General features: G+C 44.1%; 1 protein-coding gene across 2 annotated transcripts; it reads left to right on the top strand.

Annotated features, from left to right (window-relative positions):
- Positions 1–528: 528 nt before the first annotated feature.
- On the top strand, positions 529–19,153 carry LOC121673129 (protein RIC-3-like). 2 transcript variants are annotated; one of them, XM_042046199.1, is made up of 6 exons: positions 529–690; positions 6,499–6,722; positions 7,284–7,362; positions 9,479–9,572; positions 14,802–14,947; positions 16,065–19,153. In XM_042046199.1, exons 1-6 carry the CDS (start codon positions 561–563, stop codon positions 16,550–16,552), a joined length of 1,161 nt encoding a protein of 386 aa, XP_041902133.1. In that variant the 5' UTR covers positions 529–560; the 3' UTR covers positions 16,553–19,153. The 2 variants fall into 2 exon arrangements, with proteins under 2 accessions (XP_041902133.1, XP_041902132.1); XM_042046198.1 differs by having other exon boundaries at positions 14,799–14,947.
- The last annotated feature ends 671 nt before the right edge of the window (positions 19,154–19,824 follow it).

Raw genomic sequence — 19,824 nt, 5'->3', positions numbered from 1 at the left:
TTAAACCCCATTGCAAAGACGTTAACACCATACCTTCACCCATCACATTCTTTGTAAAGACATCAGCTTTCCTCTCAGGCGCTTGTGGATTTTCCTGACAGTAGGGACACCTTTCCCATACGCCAGGTTACTCAGAGCTCCATCCAACCTGGCCTTGAACATTTCCAGGGATGGGGCACCCACAACTTCCCTGGGCAGCCTGCTCCAGTACCTCACCCCCCTCAGAGTGAAGAATTTTTTTCCTAATATCTAATCTAAGCCTACTCTCTTTCAGTTTGAAGCCATTCCCCCTGGTCCTGTTACTACACGTGAACAATCCCCCTCCATCTTTCTTGCAGGTTCCCTTCAGGCACTGGAAGGACAAGAAGGGAACCCTGTGTCCGCTTGGCCCTGTTCTGCCTGTCTGAGGTTCCGGGCTTTTCCTCGAGGCCCAGGCCCTGCAATCCCAACGCGTTTCCACGGCGTTCCCCTCCGGCCCCTCGCGCTCCCCTCAGGCTCCCGCGCGGCGCCTGCGCGCGCCTGCGCACAGCCCGCGGGCGCGCGGCGGGCGCGACCCCGCCATGGCGGCCTGGACGTGCTGCCGGGTGGCCGCCGTGTCCTGCCTGGTGCTCTGCGTCTCCCTCCTCCTGCCGCGCACCTTCCTGCCCCGGGCCGGCGGCAGGCAGGAGCCCGGCGCCGCGCCGCCCGAGGGTAAGAGGCCGCTCCTCGCCACCGCCCCCCCTTGTCCCTCCCCGGCCCGTCACGGCGCGGTCCCGCTCGGGCAGCGTCTCGGGGTGAGGCCGGGGCGGGCGGGCTGTGGGGGCTCCGTGAGGGGCCGGGGCCGCACGCAGGGAGCTCCGCCGCCTGGTATGGAAACATAGCCTAGTTCCCCCTTCCCGCGTCACTCCCCCGCGCTCCTCCCTTAGCGACGTGTGGAGTGGCGGAGGATCCATCCGTGGTTACCGCTGTGATCTACTTTCTTTTTTTTTTTAAATAATTTAAAATCTTCCAGTGTTCATTTTATTTATGTGTGGGGTATTAAAGCTTCCGAAAAGTGACATGCTCATTCCGCTTATTTTGTTTGTTCTGTTTTTCTTGGCAACACATCCCTTCATTATTTTGTTATTTTCTGTACGGAATGCTTTTGTTGTTGCATATGAAATAAAAATTCATTTGAATCGCCTTCATTGTTCCGTTTCCTACGCCAGCGTTTTAAACTTTTGTTTTCATGCACCCGATTCTCATAATGTTGTGGGCACGTGATGGCTCATTTTAGGCTCATGTCCTGTCCGTGCAGCCTCCCAGCTGTGTCCTTCCTGCCTGCCCTCCCACTCTGCATGTCCTCTCTTAAGGAATGGGTTCATACAAGCATCTCCCATCCTTTTTATGCCCATTGCCTTTTACTGTAGGGCTTTTTTTCCCCCAAGGCACTTCACAAAAGTACCAAGTCTTGGTAGAGAAGGAGTTTTGCCCAGGGCTGCCTGCACGCTAGAGGTGAGGCTGGTGGAAGCACAGAGAGCTTACAGGTTCTTCTGGATGTTGTCCCACAGGAACTCGTGTTCAGTGACTGTGTTTTGTGCATCCCTCCAACAGCCTGCTTCTCCCATGTCTGCACACTTCAGTGACATGGATTTCATTTAGTATTTCATTTCAAGGTTTTCTGAGGACGTTCAGGCTGAAGTCACTGCTAAAACGATGTTACGTTGAAGCCAAATATAGGATTTCCATGCCACAACAGCACTTTCATGGTTACCATGTGTATTTTTGGTCTTTAAGAACTTGAAAATACCTTGGTCAGCACTGTAGATCTACAGGTTTATAGTTCCATTGCAGAATGTCCTCACACTGAAAACCTGAAATGGAGCTGAGTTTTTGGCAGCACATCAAGAGCAGTACTGTGAGGGCGCCGTGCAGGGCCCCATAAAGGCCCAGCAGCCATCTGGGATGGGAGCAGATGTCGTGGGAGGCGGTACCTGGCTCCCCATTAGCTCTGCCCCTGCTCAGCTCCCAGCTGATCGCACAGTGGTACAGGACGATGGAATTTCACACACTTTTCCCACAGCAGTGCAGGCCTTGGCAGTTGTCAGTTAGTGTTGTGGTGCTCCTCTCTTTGGCTGCAGGTTGATCTGACAGAGAAACTAGCTTGAAAAAACCCAGCAACAAATTTGTGTCCCGGTTATTTTCAGTGCCGTCTGGCTAATGAGTGATGCTTGTACCTGTTGTAGCACAGCTGGCCTTGAGCAGTGCTGTGATAGGGTGTCTAATCACCGCTGCAGTTAAATGCTTAAAATAGGGAGCATTTCTCTTTCCATGCTCAGTATTATAAATACTTTCCATCATTCTTGCAGAGATCACAGGACAGCACAGATCAGTGTGTGCCTGGTGCAGCACGAGCCCCCAGCGCTGCTTCCCTGTTGGACTGCAGCACCTGTCTTTGGCTGAGGATGTAACAACTCTCCTCAGCTGATCAGTTCCAGATGAGAGTTTATAGTCCGTATTTTTAGCTTGATAGCAAGGATTTCATTACACCTGCTCTGTAGACCAAAATTTATTTCACCTGAAGTTATTTATATATGAGCTGCTCAATTCATATCTCTGTCACAGTCATCCTCTTCGGTGCACTGATTACTGCAGTTACCTGACAGGAGTTTCAGGGGCTTGAGGTAATCATGTCATTCTTGAAGTTAATAAAGTGCTTATTGTAGTCTTGGGGGCAAAATGTCTCTGAATAAAACATGCTTGAAGTTTAGTACCATTTGTTAGAACTCAATGTTACCAGAAGGCTTTTTATCGAAACAGGCTTTAAGCATGGAAATGGCACTTTCTCTAATAAAGCCATTTTCAGATGTCTCTTTTAGGGAAATGGTGACCACAGAACTATAGAAGTTAATATTATCTTCCAGGCAGGAATGCTGTTCTTTTTCACAGTAATAATTTCAAGTATATGACAAAGCTTACTTAACGAACTTACTGTGTTTGTATCACATTCCTTGCTGACTTCATAGACAGGCATTAAAAGGTTTATCTTTTGTTAAAGAGGAACAAAAAGGGGACCTACTTGCCGTTTAAAAGGTACATTTTAAGTCTAGTGTTCATAAATACATGCCACGCATTTTGTAAAGCTACTCTCTAAGCTGGCAGTTTCAGAAAAACCTTACAGCTCCATGGCAGTAGCAAGCTCTGCATTCTTGTGAACAATCAAGTTTCATCAGCTTTACAAAAAAAAATATATGGCACTTCAGGTAACCCCTCTGCTCAGCTTCAATTTGTGCAATGCACACATCAGTTGCCTGCTGGTGTCTTGAAGAAAATGAAGATTTTTCCTCCAGACCCTTCACCATGCTCGTGGCCCTCCTTTGGGCACTCTCTAATAGCATAATGTCTTTTTTATATTGTGGTGCATAAAACTGAGCTGGTAGTGTTAGAAAAGGGATAAGTGCTTGGGCTTTCTGTGGGCAGACGTGTTGGAGAAATTAGGGGGTGGAGAATAGCAGTAAAATATAGTGTATATGGTAAATTACATAGTGGCTTGAAAGAGAATTTGGTTAAGTGTCAAGAAAACAGTTTCTGTACAGATTATTCTAAGCTGTTACACCAAACATGCAAGAAAACCCGGAAGGATATTTTGTCTAGACAACATAAAGTTGCACCATCATGGAGTCACTGTGTCTTGCTGTGTGTTGCTGCTTGCAGCTTCAGAACTTACAGGTAACTCGTCTAATTGGACAGAGAGAGGGAGGAAATAAATAGTTTATGAAAATGCACTGCTGAGAGGGGCTAAAGATTGATTCAAGTGTCCTGAAGTGAAGGCAGCAGTATGAGTGAGTCTTTATTGGCTTCCACCAGAGGGGGAGGTCCTGCAGAGCCTACTTAGCAAAAGCTTTCCTTAGAGGACACATCTCCTTTAAATAGCAAGTCCAGCACAGCAGGGGAGAAAAATATGCAAAATTTCTGAGTTTTGGATCTCACAAAAATGAATTTCACTTCTGATTCCTATGATTATCTGAAAAAGTGGTGGTTTTATCAGGAAAATGTAAATAGCACCTAAACATCCAAAAATGTGGGACTCAGAGTAGTTTAAAGATAGGTTGGAGGACTGGAATTTACATTTCTGAGGCAGTAAGATAGTTCTGTATCCCACTGTCACATGTTTGTCTGTTCTTGGGGCTTTCTGTTTGGTTTATTATGCGTGCAGAGTAAGGGCCCTTCTGTGCTCATCAAGTGTCACTTGATTTTCTTGGTGGAGAGTGTGTTATTGTCTCCATTTGAAAATGGTTTGTTTCATCCTTGGAAATGTGGAATCTTGTTCAAGTCGAGTCACGGTGGCACCCAAATCGTTACATTTTCCATTTATGTACTGTGCATTTAAGAGCTTTGTCTGTATGTTGCTTTCAAGCTGCCTGTGCCTTCCATTTCTTGTGTAATTTGCATGGGTTCTTCACAATAAAAAACTATGGAAGATGGTATTTGTTTATTAAGGAAATAATTATAGAAGTGTAATATCAACAGGGTAGGTTTAGAAATAGGAGCCCTGAAATTCGCCTTTAAAATTATTTTGGTAATGAAATGTCTAGTGTCTGTCCCCTTGGCCTGATTATATTTAATTGAATTGAATATTTTAAAGCACAATCGAGGCCTTGTGGATAATTTAGAAAACTATTCACCTTAAATGCAGTTTCACCTTTGTCAATTATTTGCTGCTCTCTTAATATCTCTTTTTTTTTCTTCAATAAATCATATTTGCATAAGATGTTTTACAAATGTTTACCTACCCTGCTGCTTCATCCCCACCTCAGTGATACTGCTCTCTGCACGACATCACACTCGTTTCCACAGTGACCTACTGCTACAGGGCATTGCTGCTAGAGCAGGGGGACTTTCTTGTAAATAAGATGCTTGCTTTCCATCACAGACTTTGAATAATTCACTAAAATTTAAGTGCATGATAACAGCTTCCTCGAAGTTAAGCTAATATGGGAGTGGGTTTGGTCAGTGGTGCCATACCCTGGCTGTTAACACTAAAGAACTCACGGAATGTGTGCCATCATCTGCTAAGAAAAATGTGGTTTTAATAGTGGAACTTCATGAATTATTGATAGCACATCCTAATAAGTGTTTACTGCAGTTTTCTGTGCTCAGGAATTTAGCTGCCTATGATGGTGTTTCCTAGCAAGACCAAATGTTAATTCAGTGGTTCTCCTGAAAAAGTATAAAGTCTCATAAAAGTATTTGCAGCTGTGTACTCGCAGAAGTAAAGTTAGTTCTTTTCAGTGCTGCTTCAAACCTGCTTTTCTTTTTCTTTCTGCAAGCACAGGCAGCACCATGTGTACCAGGGAGGGGGAGTTTTCCAGCTGGGATCAGGGAGTGAGCTGCAGGCCAGCCTGGCAGCCACTGGCTCTGGTGCTTCCATCAGCGCCTCTTGCCACCAGATTCCCTGGCAGAGTAACTGAGTAATTCAGCTCAGCAGCAGTCGGTGGAAGGGAGTGCAGGTGCATGTCCAAGCTGGATATGGAGATGGAAAGCAGGATGTCAACTACACAAAGGAGTAAAATAGTGAATTTCACAGCAAAATTGTTGAATCGATGGCAGCAAGAAAATGGAATCGTGCATGAGCTTACATTTATTGAGGTTCTTGCACCTTTCAGTTGCATGAAATCATCTGCAGCACTGTTTCAGGCTCTCTGCAGTCTTTCTCTAGCATCTGTACATCCATTTATGCTTGCTCTCCTTTCTTGTGTTAAATTAGCTCTGCCTAGAATGGTTAGAAACCTCTAATTTTTTTTCCCTATAATATGCCAAAGATAATGTGTCCTGGGCTATATTCAATCTCCTTTCTTACATTACTTTACCTTAGACATTTTAAGGAGAACAGCTTGAGGTAACACCACTTTTCTTAATCTTTCATTACTGGCTTGGTAAAATCAGATAAAATACTATTTCTTATGGCAATAGCCAAAAGTCTCTGCTGGGCAAACACTGCAGTCGTGTGTCAGTGTGTTAAGTGGATAATGATTTAGACATAAATACATTTACACATTAATATGCCTTTGGGCAATATTGAAAGATCAGGCTCACAGTGGAAAAATGATATGTTTTAGGGGGGCTTTGAGGAGAGAAACAAGCAGGAATTTGGCATTTCATCCTGCTGGAGATGCTGATCCATCAGCTATTTGGACAAGAATATGCCTGTTAAAGTCCATGTTTTGTTAACTGCCCTGCCAGCTCTTCCTCTGCTTAAAATCAAGAGATTTTAATTGTGTGATTCTACTCTTAATGGTGTAGGAATAAAATTGCTAGGAGTAAATGGCTTTAAGTAAAACCTGACTCTCAGCACTGCACATCACAAGAGACTGAGGACTGAGTTTACAGATTTAGTCCAACAAGTTACTTATTCAGCAGTGGTGGTGAATTTACAAGCAGAGAAAAGAGGTCACTTGCACCTGCTGCAGGTTTATGCTGCACGTAAAAGGGTGCAAAGTACCTGGAGGGAAATGATCATTGTGGGTTTTTTTTTTTCAGGGAAGCTTGGTCGCTTTCCTCCGAGGATGCATTCCCACGCCATTCCCGACAGCCGAGCTGTTCCTCATTTTCCAAGGTCTCACCTTACTGAAGCAGTTGCCAAAGCCAAGGCAGGTGGAGGTGGTAGTGGAAGCACTGGTGGAACTGGGAGAGGTCTTGTGGGACAGATTATCCCTATATATGGATTTGGCATCTTCTTATATATCCTGTACATTTTATTTAAGGTAAGACCAACATAAAGTGAAAAGTCACTTTGGGAAAAAAAAATGATGCTCTCATTTCAGTACCTTGTTCCATTTCAGCTCTGCTCAAAAAAATGCTTATGCTGGACCTTTGCCTGGTGGTCAAAAGATTGGCATATCCTGTGAGTTTTGCTGTTGCAAAGACTGTAGCTAAGAATGCAGAGAAGGATTTCTCTGATCCTGCATTGGCCTCTGACCTCTTACAGTTTTTTAAAGGATTTTTTTTTCCCTGGGAAAATGTGCATATCTAGAGCAATGTTAGATTAATTTTGGACATAAGCATGGTATTCTTTTCCCTGTTTTAAGTGGCTACATATTATATGTGCTGTATATGTCACATGTTGTCATTTGTTCCAAGAGTCTTACAGGAGTTTTCAGCTGGCAAAATCTCCCGGCATCTGTCATGGTTTTGCAGCTGGGTGTGCTTTTCTGGGGCTGCCTTCTGGCATACTTCAGTTTTCTGTATTTTTTTCCATTGCCTCTGGGGCTTACCTATTACTATTGTTGTAACTCATAGAAGGGCCATGTTTTCTTCCTCATCAGCTGGCTTCCAAGGGAAGAACCACTCCTGCAGAGCGGAAATGCCCTACTGCTACACCTGGGAACATGAAGAGGAAAATCAGTGAGTGTGACTCTGAGTTGTATCTGTGCACCTGTTGACACTGTAAGGGGCCAACAGGGTTCTTCAAGTTCTGGGTGCACTGTAAAAAAACTGATGTTCTCTCCCCCAAAAAACCCGCATGATCTTCTGTGTTGGAATGAGCAAGAGTTAAAAAGACTACTGCTGTCACTTTCTCATCTCATTCAGCCAGTGAGGCTGTGATAGCAGCCTGATCCCAAGCCCCTCTGGAAGGAATGGCTATTCATGAGGTTTGCTGAATTAACTGCACGGATTTGCTGAAAAGCTGTGTCGCTGATGATTAAAAATGGATAATAGGATGTCCAGCTGTAATTATTCTATAATCCCTAATAGTCTAGTAAGAGCATAGAAAGATACCATAAAAGCTAGTTTCAGTTTTTTGAATTGGTGAATTCTTAGCCATCATCAGGCGCTTCCCTAATTTGTCCTTTTCTTTGTTCTGCAATGCACAGTTCTCATGCATGCAATAAAGAGAGCAAATAATATTCTGAAATGTTAATTTGATTTTACCTAAACATTGGTGAGATAGATTCAAGTATTTATAGGCACTTATTAGATAAATTAATAAGCTTATTACTGAGGATTGGAAGAGTAGTTACCATTACAGCGTTTAAATGTGTTGTGTTTAGCTGGCTAAACTGTAATAGGAAAGAAAAGTACTTAGGGCTTTATAGAAAGCGGTAGCAGGAAGGTAATTCTCTTAACATAGCTGCAATTATCTTGACATTAATGCACGTATTAGGAATACCTAATGTACTTAGTGCTGTAGATTGTGTCTCCAGTGCACTTGTACTGCATTGTGCCTGGCAATTTTGGGCAATATATTAGCAATGGTAATTGTATTTTTTTCTCTGATGCTTGGTAAGAGAAAGTAACTTTGCAGTAAGTTAATTTTGCCATCATTATATCCCAAGGAACTAACGGTGAAAATTATTGTGCCTTTTTCTAGAGCTCCTAATTTATATTCCTAAAGCATTCATGGCAAGCTGTAGCAGAGCAGGGCACTGGTCACTGCATTAGGAACCTGGAGACTGAGTCACCACTTACATAGTGACCTGGAGGAAGTAACTTCCTTTCTCTTTGCCAGTTTCCCTTCCTCTTCCTTTAAAGTCTCAGACATGCAAAATAATGACATCAGTGTTGCATTAAGTAATGACGAGCTGTGAAGAATAGAGATCTTTCTAAAAACAGGATGTTTGTGGATGGATTTCTCCATTCCTACTGCGGTGAAGTTCCATTGTGCCTTTGTGCTGCTCAAATGGGTGTGCCTGAAGCAGCTGAATATTTCATTCACCCAGGCTGGTTTCATTTTGTCCTGCAGAGGGGAGCAATGGAGTCTCAGCTGCAGGATTTTGAGCACGAGCTACAGAAGCCCAACAAGGAGTTCAAGCATTCTTTTTGGCGTCCGTGCTGCTGCATCTTGACTGTCAATGCTTTCAAAAAGCCAGTTTGGGTGTTCCTGCATTGTGTCTGCTATTGTACTGTGGCCACAATAGTCTGGCCACATTTTCAAAGAAAGGTGCAAGCACAGCTTTGCTCCCCAGGCGGACACTGTTAATCATCCCAGCGAGCCTGGCACACCTGGGCAGGGCTGGATTCAAGCCATCAAGCCCATGAACTTCATTCTCTTTGAGAAAGAAGTGGCTTCTCAAACCTTGGACTCATTGGAAAATGTTCAAATGACCTTTTGTTTCTGCTTCCAATGTCTTAAGAGGGAAATTCCATGTGAACTAATTCTGCAGGAGACAGGAAAAAACCAACCAAACAAACAAACACACAAAAGCCCCCATGGTATTTTCTTTTCTTAAACTGTAATCTCCAGGGCATTTCCAGTGGCCCACTCACTCTGCTTATTGGGAGATAGCTTGGGAACATTTGAAAGAAGGTTCTTTCTGTGTGTCCTATCACCATTGCTAATATTCTTCACCTTCTTAGGCCAGGAAAAGTAGGTAGAACTCCCTCAGCTGAATGTTTCAGTTTCCTCACAGCCAGTTTGGTTTGGTACAGCATTTGCTACCTGTGATAATGGGACAGGGATACATTTTCAAAGCTCCTACTGAGAGATCTTGGGATTTTTTTTTGTTTGTTTGTTTTACAGCTGACTATGAACTCACTCAGCTCCAGGAAAGACTGAGAGAGACAGAAGAAGCTATGGAAAAATTAATCAACAGAGTAGGACCTATGTATGACAGGTGTGTTTCAAATTACAGCATTTTAAGAAGAGATTCTACTCTGATTAGAAATTAACCTTTCTTGCATTCTCTGTATTAAAATAGCATTTTTGTTGCTACTTCAAATTACAGAAGTTTGATTTTACACATCACAATTCTTGTTCTGCAGTTTTTCTCTTTTCAGCATCTATATATAAAATAAATAATTTTTTCCAACTTCATTTTCCTTGAGCAGAAAAGCAACTATCCCTATTTCCCCCCTTTGTACAGAGTGTTATTTGGAAGAAAATGACAGGTATGTGTAAACAGAAGATAAACCATCTACATTTAAAGTACATAAAACAACCTGTTTTATGTGACCAAAGTAATATCTTGAATCATTCTTTTCCAGTTCTATGGATTATTTTCCTAAATTGAAATTCTGTTATAATCTATGTCAATTCCTGTTAGAATAACCATAAAATATTTCTTTAAGGCAGAATTGCATGATAATCTGATTACATAACTTAGTTCCACCCTGTGAGCAGTAAATTCATGCATTTGCTTCTAAGTCTAAAAGACAAAGGGTTGCAAAATTGGCATTCAAAATTTTATTATGTTTATGAATGTTTCCTACAAATCTGATATCACCAGTCTACGTTACAAAGAAGCACTGGGAACACGTCTATGTTTTGCATAAGGAGTAAAAAGAACAGATCAATAGGACACTGCACAACTGCAGTGTTTGAAAACTGAAATACCATAAATATGAAGGTGAGGTTTGCAAAAAACAAGAGCTGCTGTGGTTGTAAATCATGTTAACTTTGTCTGGATCAGCCAAGTCCTGTTTCAACCCACCCTGTAGGAATTCTGTGCTGAACGTGCACATTTTGTTCATTTATGCCTCAAAGCACTTCTCTTTGAGTGTAGTTTTGCCCACTTTGTGCTGTGCCCTGTATTGTCTTGAGCAGACGAGGTGCCCAGCTTGCGGGGAGAGCCCTAAACTGCCCTGGTTTTGTTAATGGAACAGAAGGATCCTGCTTTGACTACTGCTCATCTCTGATCTGGAGAGCTGACACAATGCCCTACACGTACCTCTAAGCTGACAGAAATAGGCTTATGAGCTGCCTAGATATTGTGCTGACTCTCAGGATGGGATATTTTTTTTTTTACGGAGAAAATCGGTTTAGGGTCTCATCCAGTATTTGTTCCACTCTGTGTTATTGGCCCAAAGCCTCTATTTAGTAGAACTTCCCTTCTTTGTTCAACCAGACTATTTATATAGATGGGTCTAAAGGTCTCAGGGGAAATGAGAGTCTGAATCCAATGAAGAATTTTGTATGTTGCCTCTTTGAAGAGGAGGGGAAAAGCACCTCTTGATAGAGCAAATAGCTGTTTTCAAACACTTTGAAGCTTTCTTAATCTACTCATTAATTTCACTAATACTGGATAAATCTATTAAAATAAAACCTGTGGTTAGGAAGTGTAGTTAGACCAGAGTACTGAGCTAGGCTTATTCAATCTGGATATTGATAGATTTAAATAAAAAAGAAGGAGTAAGAGAGTAAAAATGACCTGAGCTTCATTTATTGATACACAGTTAAACAGAAACCCTTACACAGAAAAGTCAGAGACAGAAATCACTGGTATCAAGTCTAAAATGATGCTGGAAGACCCCAGGTGAGACCATGGCCCCTTACACCAGGTATGGCAAAGCAACAGCCAGCTGGACAAGTGGAGCTTTAGTGACCAAAGGTCATATTCTGCACTGTCACAAAACCTGATGTGGCACCATAACACACAGTGCTTGTCAGAGTGCTGAGGGCTGGGCTCGTGCCTCAGTGTCCTCTCACTGTACCTCAGGAGCATTCTCCCAGCTGAACTGCTCCCGAATTCATCCTGGATTTCTCCTGCAGCAGATTCTTAGAATCCAAAGACATTCTAGTCTTGGAAATTTTCTTCAAAAAAATTTCTTCTGAAATCTGGATGAATTTGAAAGGATTGTTTATTCTCAGAGAATGCTATACCACAGAAAGCAGTCCTGTTTCAAAGGAATAATACAACTGTGCTGTGTGATTTTATTCTGCTTTCTTTTGTAGCAAGCATACATGTTGTTTTCTTGCTATGACTTATCCTGCTCCATTTCTTTGCCTTTCAAATTCATTTGAGTGAAGTGAGGCTGGAAGACCTCTCAATACTATGAGCTGGTTTTCTCAGATGGGATAGCCACTGTTACCCAGCCCTGTGTTACAGAAAGTAGCAGCCAGAAACTTGGATTTGCTTTTTGTTTTAAAGGAGGCTTGAAGACCAACCTCCAAACCAGCTGAGGAGACCTCCTTCCAAACTAGCACACCAGCTGGAATTGCTACACCTTTAAGTAGACAAACACCCTTCCAGAAATGCAAAACTATCAAAAAGTACAAGTACAGATACTTCTAATGAGGCCTAGCATGTTGTAGGAAGAGGCAAGGTAAAGAAAGCAACAGGAAGAAAGAACTGCCTGGCCAGGTCCTCAAAAACGTAACCAAAATTTTCTATTCCTGGTATTTAGGTAAGAGGTAGAAATAATGCAGCTCACTTACCTGTTTTTAAAGTCCTGTTTACCACGCTGTCAACTGGAAAAACTTTCCTTTTTATCATAAGCTGAGCAAAGATGATACGGAAGAGTGAGAGGCTCCATAAGGTGCCAGTTTTTGGGATGTAGCTGCATATTAATAGTAATTATTTTAAGATCATGAAACTAAAAAAATACCAGTTAACATGTCTGAGGTGCCATTTTAGATTATTTTCCCTGCAGTCATGATGGCTCTTTAGAAAATGTTCTAATCTCAGGGTAAGAATAAGAAACCTTTACCTGTTAGTGAGCACTTTGGGACTCTACAAAGTGTAAGTATGGCCATTATGAAAAGTAATAGTTGTGTTGGAGCTACAAATACAGAGAGCAAAAATAATGACCTTTTCTTATGCTGTAAACCTTCTGCATCTGTTATCCTCTTAGTATTCCTAAGCGCATGATATCCTGGTAAATCTCCCTCATGCAGGCAGCCAGATTTCTTATACACTGCCAGCATCCTACAGTAAGTCATCCCAGAGGCCTTAAATGAAGTCACAATAAAACACGGCCTTTAGTTTCTCCCTCTCTGCACGGAAATTTGCCTTTTAAGGGAGGTATTTGGGGGAGGGCTCTGAAATGCAGAGGCCTTGTGTTGCAATAAGACCGTAGTGTTCTCTAATGAGGGTATCCCACATATTAGGCATTTTCCTGTATGAAATGCCACAGTGATGCAGCTGATTGATTGATCCTGTTATCTGAGCTGGCTTATCTGCTAAAGAGATAGGCCTCTCTGTCTTCATCCAAGTGATATATATTCAAATTGGGTACAGTTTTGTCTGTAAAAGGAGGATTAGTTTGGCAATGCTGTCGCAGCTTTGGTCAAAGGCTGATGAAACCATTCCTTTTTGTGGGCCTCTTAATTCACATCTCAGATTCCACATCTGCATAAGCCAGGCTTTTGGGAAGATGCTGCCTCACACATTCAGTTGTTTGTGGAAGAGATTGCCACCACAACTTGGGGGCACTCAGTGCAACCTACATGTAGTGTTGAGATATCAACTTTTCAAACTGTGGGGCAAAGTGCTCCTTGGTGGAAATGCAGAGAAGTGATGTTTTGCCTTGTGATCTCAGTGAAACAGTTTAATCTGGGTAGGTGCTAATGAAACCGGCTCCTGAGCTAAGTTCAGTTACACACACACACCTGTGTTTGCAGCTGTGCACAAAATCCAGCCCAGGATCAGCACTTCCACCACCATCACACCAACCAGCAGTAGGAAGCTAATCTTGGCTTTAACCCAGGGTGACTTTGCTGCCCTTGGTGGAGTAGCCATCGTGTCACCATCGTTCCCATATAGGCAGAGTGGCACCAGAGTACCTACCTCTTGGAGTGCTGCTCCAGTCCCAGAAGTTGGTAAGAGGAAAACCTGAAGATGGACATGGCAAGCTTATTAGAATTCAGATGACTAGAATGAGGTTCACATAGATACTGACCACCTGGAGCCAAAATGTTTCTTCATCCCTACGATTCACTGAGCAGCCTACTCAGTGAATCTGCTCTTGGAGATTATCTATCTGCTTTTCAGATCAGAGACCACCAGAGACCATCTGTCTGACCTCACATACCACCTACAGTTCAGCATTCTGTGCATGCCAGGGCCACCCTTTCCAAGTAACTGGGGGCAACAGATCCTACCTGAAACCCAGATGCAAAAGGGTGCTGGAGGAGTGGCTTGAACTGGCATTACTGCTCAAGAACAACTTAAACCTCAAGATACCATGATTCTAAACTCAGGGTGAAACAAGCACCATTGGTCAGAACCATTTTCACCCCTGGTGGCCAACAGTGTCTTCCTTATTCTGACTTACTGAGTTAGCAGACTGCAGAGCACCCCCCTCCAAACACTACTGTTTTGTCCCTAAGATTTTTAGGAGTCTTTTTTCTTTTCAGAGAAAATAACATGTAATGACAACACGATCTTATCTATTGGAAGCATTTTTGTTACAGCAACAATTGTATTACCTAAGCAGTAATAATTACTAGATTCAGCAGTGTAGAACCAGTCAAGAGTTTGCTTGGAATCTGATAAAAATCTCAGTCCTCTCCCTGTAATTCTAAAGGGCAAGTTACAGTTAAATGTAACACCTTCTTTGCATTTTTAAATCTTCCTTCCTATTTTTCCCCGCCATCTCCCCACCAGGATGCATTGTTGACTGTCTGTAATGACAGGATGATCTGTCCAACTTGCAGATTTAGTGGTCATAATGAGGGATCGTCAGAGTCTTGAGGCTAATGACTGTGAGAAATTTTGATCAGCCCCACAAGCTAGACATGTAGCACAGATTCAGAATTTCATTTCCTTATAATACTTCACACCAGGCACTGCACTCTAATTCTTACCTAACACACTTTTATAGGCAAGAAATTTCTGTAGTGCTATTTGTACCATAACTCTTTCGTGTGTGTCACTTTCATCTTGCTCTCACATTGGCTTTACCTGCCTTCCTTTAGCTGTTTAAATTCGCAGGCTTTTTGGATGAAGGGATAAATTATACCCAGGTGAAGTGCAGAGCGCAAGCAGATGTTGAGGATGGGTCACACTCCTCAATAGGTTTCTCCGGACTGTGCTGCTGACACAGACCAAACAGTTGGGTTGAAACTTTTTTCATAGCTTGTAGTAACAGTGGACTAAATTCTGGTGTCTAATATTTTCTAGCAGGACCCAAAATGTTACAACAGACCAGGAAAAAATGTTACTTCAGCAACTCAGAGAAATTACTAGAGTTATGAAAGAAGGAAAACTCATCGATGACATCTCTCCTGAGAAGGAAGCTGAGGAAGCTCCTTACATGGCAGATTGGGAAGGTAAGTGAGAGCCTTTGTTATTACCCTTACAAGAGAAATTGATTAAGGATTCCTCACAGTCCCAGATCCTTTGAAAGCATTGGTTAACTTTATCCTTCCTTTCCAGAAGCCAGTGTTCAAAACTTTGCAAGAGGTTGCTTGGCTTTTTTTTTCTCCCCCCAACCACAATAGAAAAAAATAGATTTTGAGGTATCTGGCATTTCTTTTAGTCTAAACACTGCACTGTCTGCTGCCCAAAGTGCCATATGAATATTCACATATGCTCCATGTGCTGCTGGGGCTTGGCAGCTCTAGGTTTGTATCTGTCCCTGTCTTTGCTGGGCTGGATTTCTTGAGAATCATAAAACCCCTGGCAATCAGAATCAGTATGCTTTAGATAAGTTACAGTTTTCATTTTTGATTAGCCATTCTTGGTTTGCTCCAGTGTTGTAAAAGTCAACTCTGGGAACTCTGTCTTATAAAAATTATTTATTTTAATGTCCTTTCCATTCTGTGGTGTTTACCTGCTACATAAATGTGTTTTCAAGATATCTTGAGCTGCTCGCTGTCATAATTTTAAATGCAGACTTAATTTCTTGCTTTTTAAAAAGCTTTCAAAAATGATCCAAAATATAAAGCATAAACAGTGGCCCTGAACTCTGTTCATAAAGTCAAGTTTATGATGTTATTTCTAAAATAAAATGCACAAAGTCAGTGATGTATCTGACTTTTCAACTAAGTAATGCTGTTTATAGCAAGGGTTCAAACCATGCATCAGACAATCTGTAGGCAAAAAAAAAAAACCCAAAGGATTCATTTAAAGATCTAAGACACACCATTTTTACCTGTTGTTAGCCCCCACAGCTTCCAGGAAAGCTCAGCTTTCACTCCTGAAAGTCAGGGTTGATATCCTGGCTCCCTAAAAATAAGTGAATTTTTTTCATCATCTCCCAAGAAGACATGCTTTGCACATTCTTGCCATGGATTCAATATCGTGATGTGCACATGGCAGTAAAGAGCTGACACGTGCACTGGCAGTAGAAAAACCAACTGTCCTGGCCAACTTTGCATCCCCCACTGAAGTCAGGACTATTAAATGCTGGTAATACTCCAAGCTGCATATCCCTTTATTCCTAAGGTTATCCAGAAGAGACCTATCCTGTCTACGACAATTCTGATTGCTTCAAGCGCAAGCAGGACACAATCCTTGTAGATTACCCTGACCTGAGCCAGCCCTCTCCAGAAGAGCTGGCAGAAAGAATGGAGGGCATGGAAGACGAGGAGTATCCTTATGATGAAACCCTGCTAAGTGATCTCACCATGGGAATGGGTGGTCAGGATTTAATGCAGACAAAGGATGAGGTAACTCTCATCAGTGAGGAGAAGAGTGACCTTCCTTGCAGCCAGAGCGCCGGGGAGTGCTGCTGTTGCTGCGATGATGATCCTGCTGTCGTAGCAGAGAATGCTGGATTCCACTCGGAGAGCTGCAGTGAAGTAGAAGAGACAAGCCAAGAGGACCTGTCTGTGGAGTCAGAAAATGAAAATGCAGCACTGGAAAAGCAAAAAGTCAGTGAGTCAGAGGAGACAGGCACACTGAGAAAGCGCAACACCAAAGTACTGGATTGATAGGGACAACAGGGGATGCTATCCAGCTGGTAAAGGTAGAGGTCATAAACTGTCATCCATGTGGTTTTTGTTCCCAGTGAAGACTTCTCTGTGTTCATCTCCTTGTACCTATTGCATTCTCGTGGTACCAGTCACATCATCTGCCTGAACTGGAAGCCCGTGCCGTCTTTCATGCACTCATCATGGGTTACCATGATGTTGCCAACAGTGCTTGGTCCTTGATTTTTGAAACCTTTTATTTTGGAGCAGATATTTGTGACTCGTTCCTTTTCCATTCTGAAGGAGCTGTCCTTGGTTTTGCCCTTTGTCGTCCCAGAGTTAGCCAAATGTCTCTTCTGACTTTTTCAAAAACATCTGCGTGCTATCAGTTAGGAGAGTTAATCAAATCCTTATATATGCATGAGTTTACTGGGATGCTGAAGGACAAAATATGCCTTCTTTCTCTTAGCTGAATGTTAACTGGTCGGCAGAGCAGGTCATAGTCACACACGTGACTCTCTCAACTCTGTCACTGCTCTCTACACTTGAGAAACTGCTGTCACTACAATCCACAAAGCTCCTATGCTACCCCACAGCCCCTTTCCCAGCTATTCCGTGTTGTTGGAGTGGTAGTCTAATCCATGTTGTGTTACTTGTGTGAGCAAGACTGAAGCTCTGTGAGTTGTGCTTTAACTTTGCCTTAGCTGTGGTGAAATTCCCAGATGACTGCAGGAAGTGGACCACAACATGTGAGAGCACTAAAAATATCCCTAGAGACTAAAACCAAAAAACTGGTGTTAAGGTTTGTCTGTAAAGGAGAGAACAGCGTGAGGGGAACGCTCAGACTGAAGGTAGCAGGTAGGCTTTTCCTTCTTCCTGGAAACCTGCAGGCTTTTTATGCTCCTGGAATGTTGTTGGCACCGTCTTGTTGAGGCAACCCCAGGTAAGGGATGAGGAGGGTGCTGGAGCCAAGGGCTCCTGAGAGGAGGTGGTCGGTGGTCCCTGTGCCCAAGGGACAGCCTTCCTTGTACAAGCAGCATGGCAGGCAGGATGGGCCCCAGGAAAGGGGCCCTCAGCCCCCATGACCCTCCTCCTTGTCCTGTATCTGGGCATTTCTCAGGCCACAGGCCCACATAACCCCATGTATTGGGCCACACTCCATGGCCCAGCCACACTGGCTGTTTGTGATGTCACCAGTCCCTGAGTGCCCCAGCACTACAGAAGCAGGGCCCTCTGCAGCTGCTCCCCTCCCCACCCAGCTCCGAGGCCCTTGATGAATGTCTGGAAGGAAGAACAGCCGGAGCAGCGAGGCGGGTGGCAGCCCACCTTTGTAAGGGACGGCAGCTCGGCCCCTTCCAGTGATGGCCGAAGAGGAAGGCATGTGCCAGGAGGAGGCTGAGGAGACAGTGGAAGAGGAGGAACACAACCACCCCTCTGCCATGAGTGGCACCACCTTCAGTTCCCTGGTCATGGCCATGCAGAGCTTGGCTCTGTGCCCACCAGGGAACGCTGTGCAGCCCAGGGACATCAGCCTGCCAGGGAGCAGCCGGAGCAGTGAGCTGGCTGGCCGCCCACCCTTGCCTGGGACAGCACAGAGACACATCCGGCAGTGGCCAAACAGGGAGTCGCTTTCCCTGGGCCTGAGAAATGGCAATCGACAGTGCAGGAGGAGGAGGAGGGGGAGGACGAGAAGGAGGAGGAGGAGCATCAGCCCTTGCACCATGAGAGCCATTGCCAACATGGAAGGGACAATATCCTGCGCTTGCCTCCAGGAATTCTGGCGGCTCAAAATCCGCGCCTGCACGACTGAAAAATAAGCAACAAGACAAGGATGAAAACGCCGTCATCCTCCTTATTTGGTACTTTGGTGACAGCATCTGTGCTCCCGTGACCCCTTAAGTAGGAGCATGTTTTAGAAACTTTAGAAACTTTCCTTTTTAGAAGCTTTCATGCCCACATCCTGCTTTGCTGGTGCCACCTTACATGCTGGGGTTTTTTAGGCTGTAACATCAACAATTTGAGACTAGGTTTTTTAAACAGTAAAATGATCATAATGAAGGTATGGAGCCCTAGGAATTTCTTCTTTGCAAATGTGCTAGGTAATATTAATGGAGTCCCAGCCTCCACATGGGGCCTGTCCTGCTGGCTCACCTGCTCCATCTCCCAGCATCAACAATTGTTTTGTTGATTGCCATGCATGATACGAGCCCTTCCTTCCTATCTCCTACCCCCACCCTTCCTGGATCTCCTCTGCTCTGAGCCAGAGGGAAAGGACATGAACTGACTTGGTTTCCACCAGGCTGCTGTACTGAGGCGACAGGAGTTGTCCCCAAGAGGGCCACTGAGGTTCCTGGGGTCTGGAGGTGGGGTTATTTCAGTCTGAGGACAACAACATTCCCTGATGGAGAGTGAAGCCAGCCTTGCATGACGAATATTAGCAGACCAAGGCAAGAATGTAGACAGCTGTGTCCTTGGAGAAGCAGCAGATGCCAGTTCAGCCAGGAAGAAGTGCTGGCCTTCACATGGAGGTCCCTTCTAGCTGCTTCATAAGAAATTCCTTTCAATGTTGGGAAATAAATTTTAAAAAAACAAACCAATAAACCAAAAAAATAACAACAAAAATTCTTTCTTCCTCTCTTTTTTGGGATTTTGGGGAGTGCTTATGGTTTCTTCTGTCCCCTCTTGGTCTCCACAGCCCAGGAAAGATACTGATGTGTGGGGTATGGGCCAGCCCAGGCCTTGGAGATGGTGAGGAGTTGGGGCCCACAGCACACAAGGGCAGGCTGTGGGAGCTGCCTCTGATCATGAGGGTGGAGAAGCACTGGAGCAGGTGGCCCAGAGAACGTGTGGATGCCCCATCCCTGTAAACATTCTAGGTCAGGTTGGTTGGGGCTTTGACCAATCTGGTCTAGTGTCAGCCGCACCCCAGTGTTCAGCCAAGCCCTTAAATCATTCCCCAGTAATCCCAAGGAAATGGTAGGAGATGTGCTGGTGACCTTGAAGAGCTCCTGTGGATATGGGCACAGCGCAGTGTGAGACTGACCCTTCCCCTGGATTGTCACAGGCTCGTGAATGCTCGCTGGGTGTCACCACAACCGTGACGAGGCACAAACCCAGGAGCACAGGGCAGGCATCCCACTGCATCTACACCCACCACGGGGCTCTGGGACACTCTGCTTTAATGAAATAAATTGGATTCCCCTGGTCTGCACCAGCTCTAAGCCAGGCTGGGCACCACAAGGTGGGGTGCTGGCCTGGGGCCACCCCCACAGAACTGCTCACATCTGGCCCTC

Source organism: Corvus kubaryi, unplaced genomic scaffold (genome assembly GCF_017639235.1).
Source record: "Corvus kubaryi isolate FWS band 111438036 unplaced genomic scaffold, C.kubaryi_AGA036_p1.0 65228, whole genome shotgun sequence".
Classification (NCBI taxonomy): Eukaryota; Metazoa; Chordata; class Aves; order Passeriformes; family Corvidae; genus Corvus; species Corvus kubaryi.
Note: the sequence above shows the minus strand (reverse complement) of the source record. Positions and strands in the feature narration are given on the sequence as shown.

Excerpts from the sequence above, each read along its gene's own strand:
- LOC121673129 (XM_042046198.1), top strand. The coding sequence starts at position 561 with ATGGCGGCCTGGACGTGCTGCCGGGTGGCCGCCGTGTCCTGCCTGGTG. Across the intron at positions 691-6,498 it reads CGGCGCCGCGCCGCCCGAGG|GGAAGCTTGGTCGCTTTCCT; the intron begins GTAAGAGGCCGC and ends TTTTTTTTTCAG. Across the intron at positions 6,723-7,283 it reads TCCTGTACATTTTATTTAAG|CTGGCTTCCAAGGGAAGAAC; the intron begins GTAAGACCAACA and ends CTTCCTCATCAG.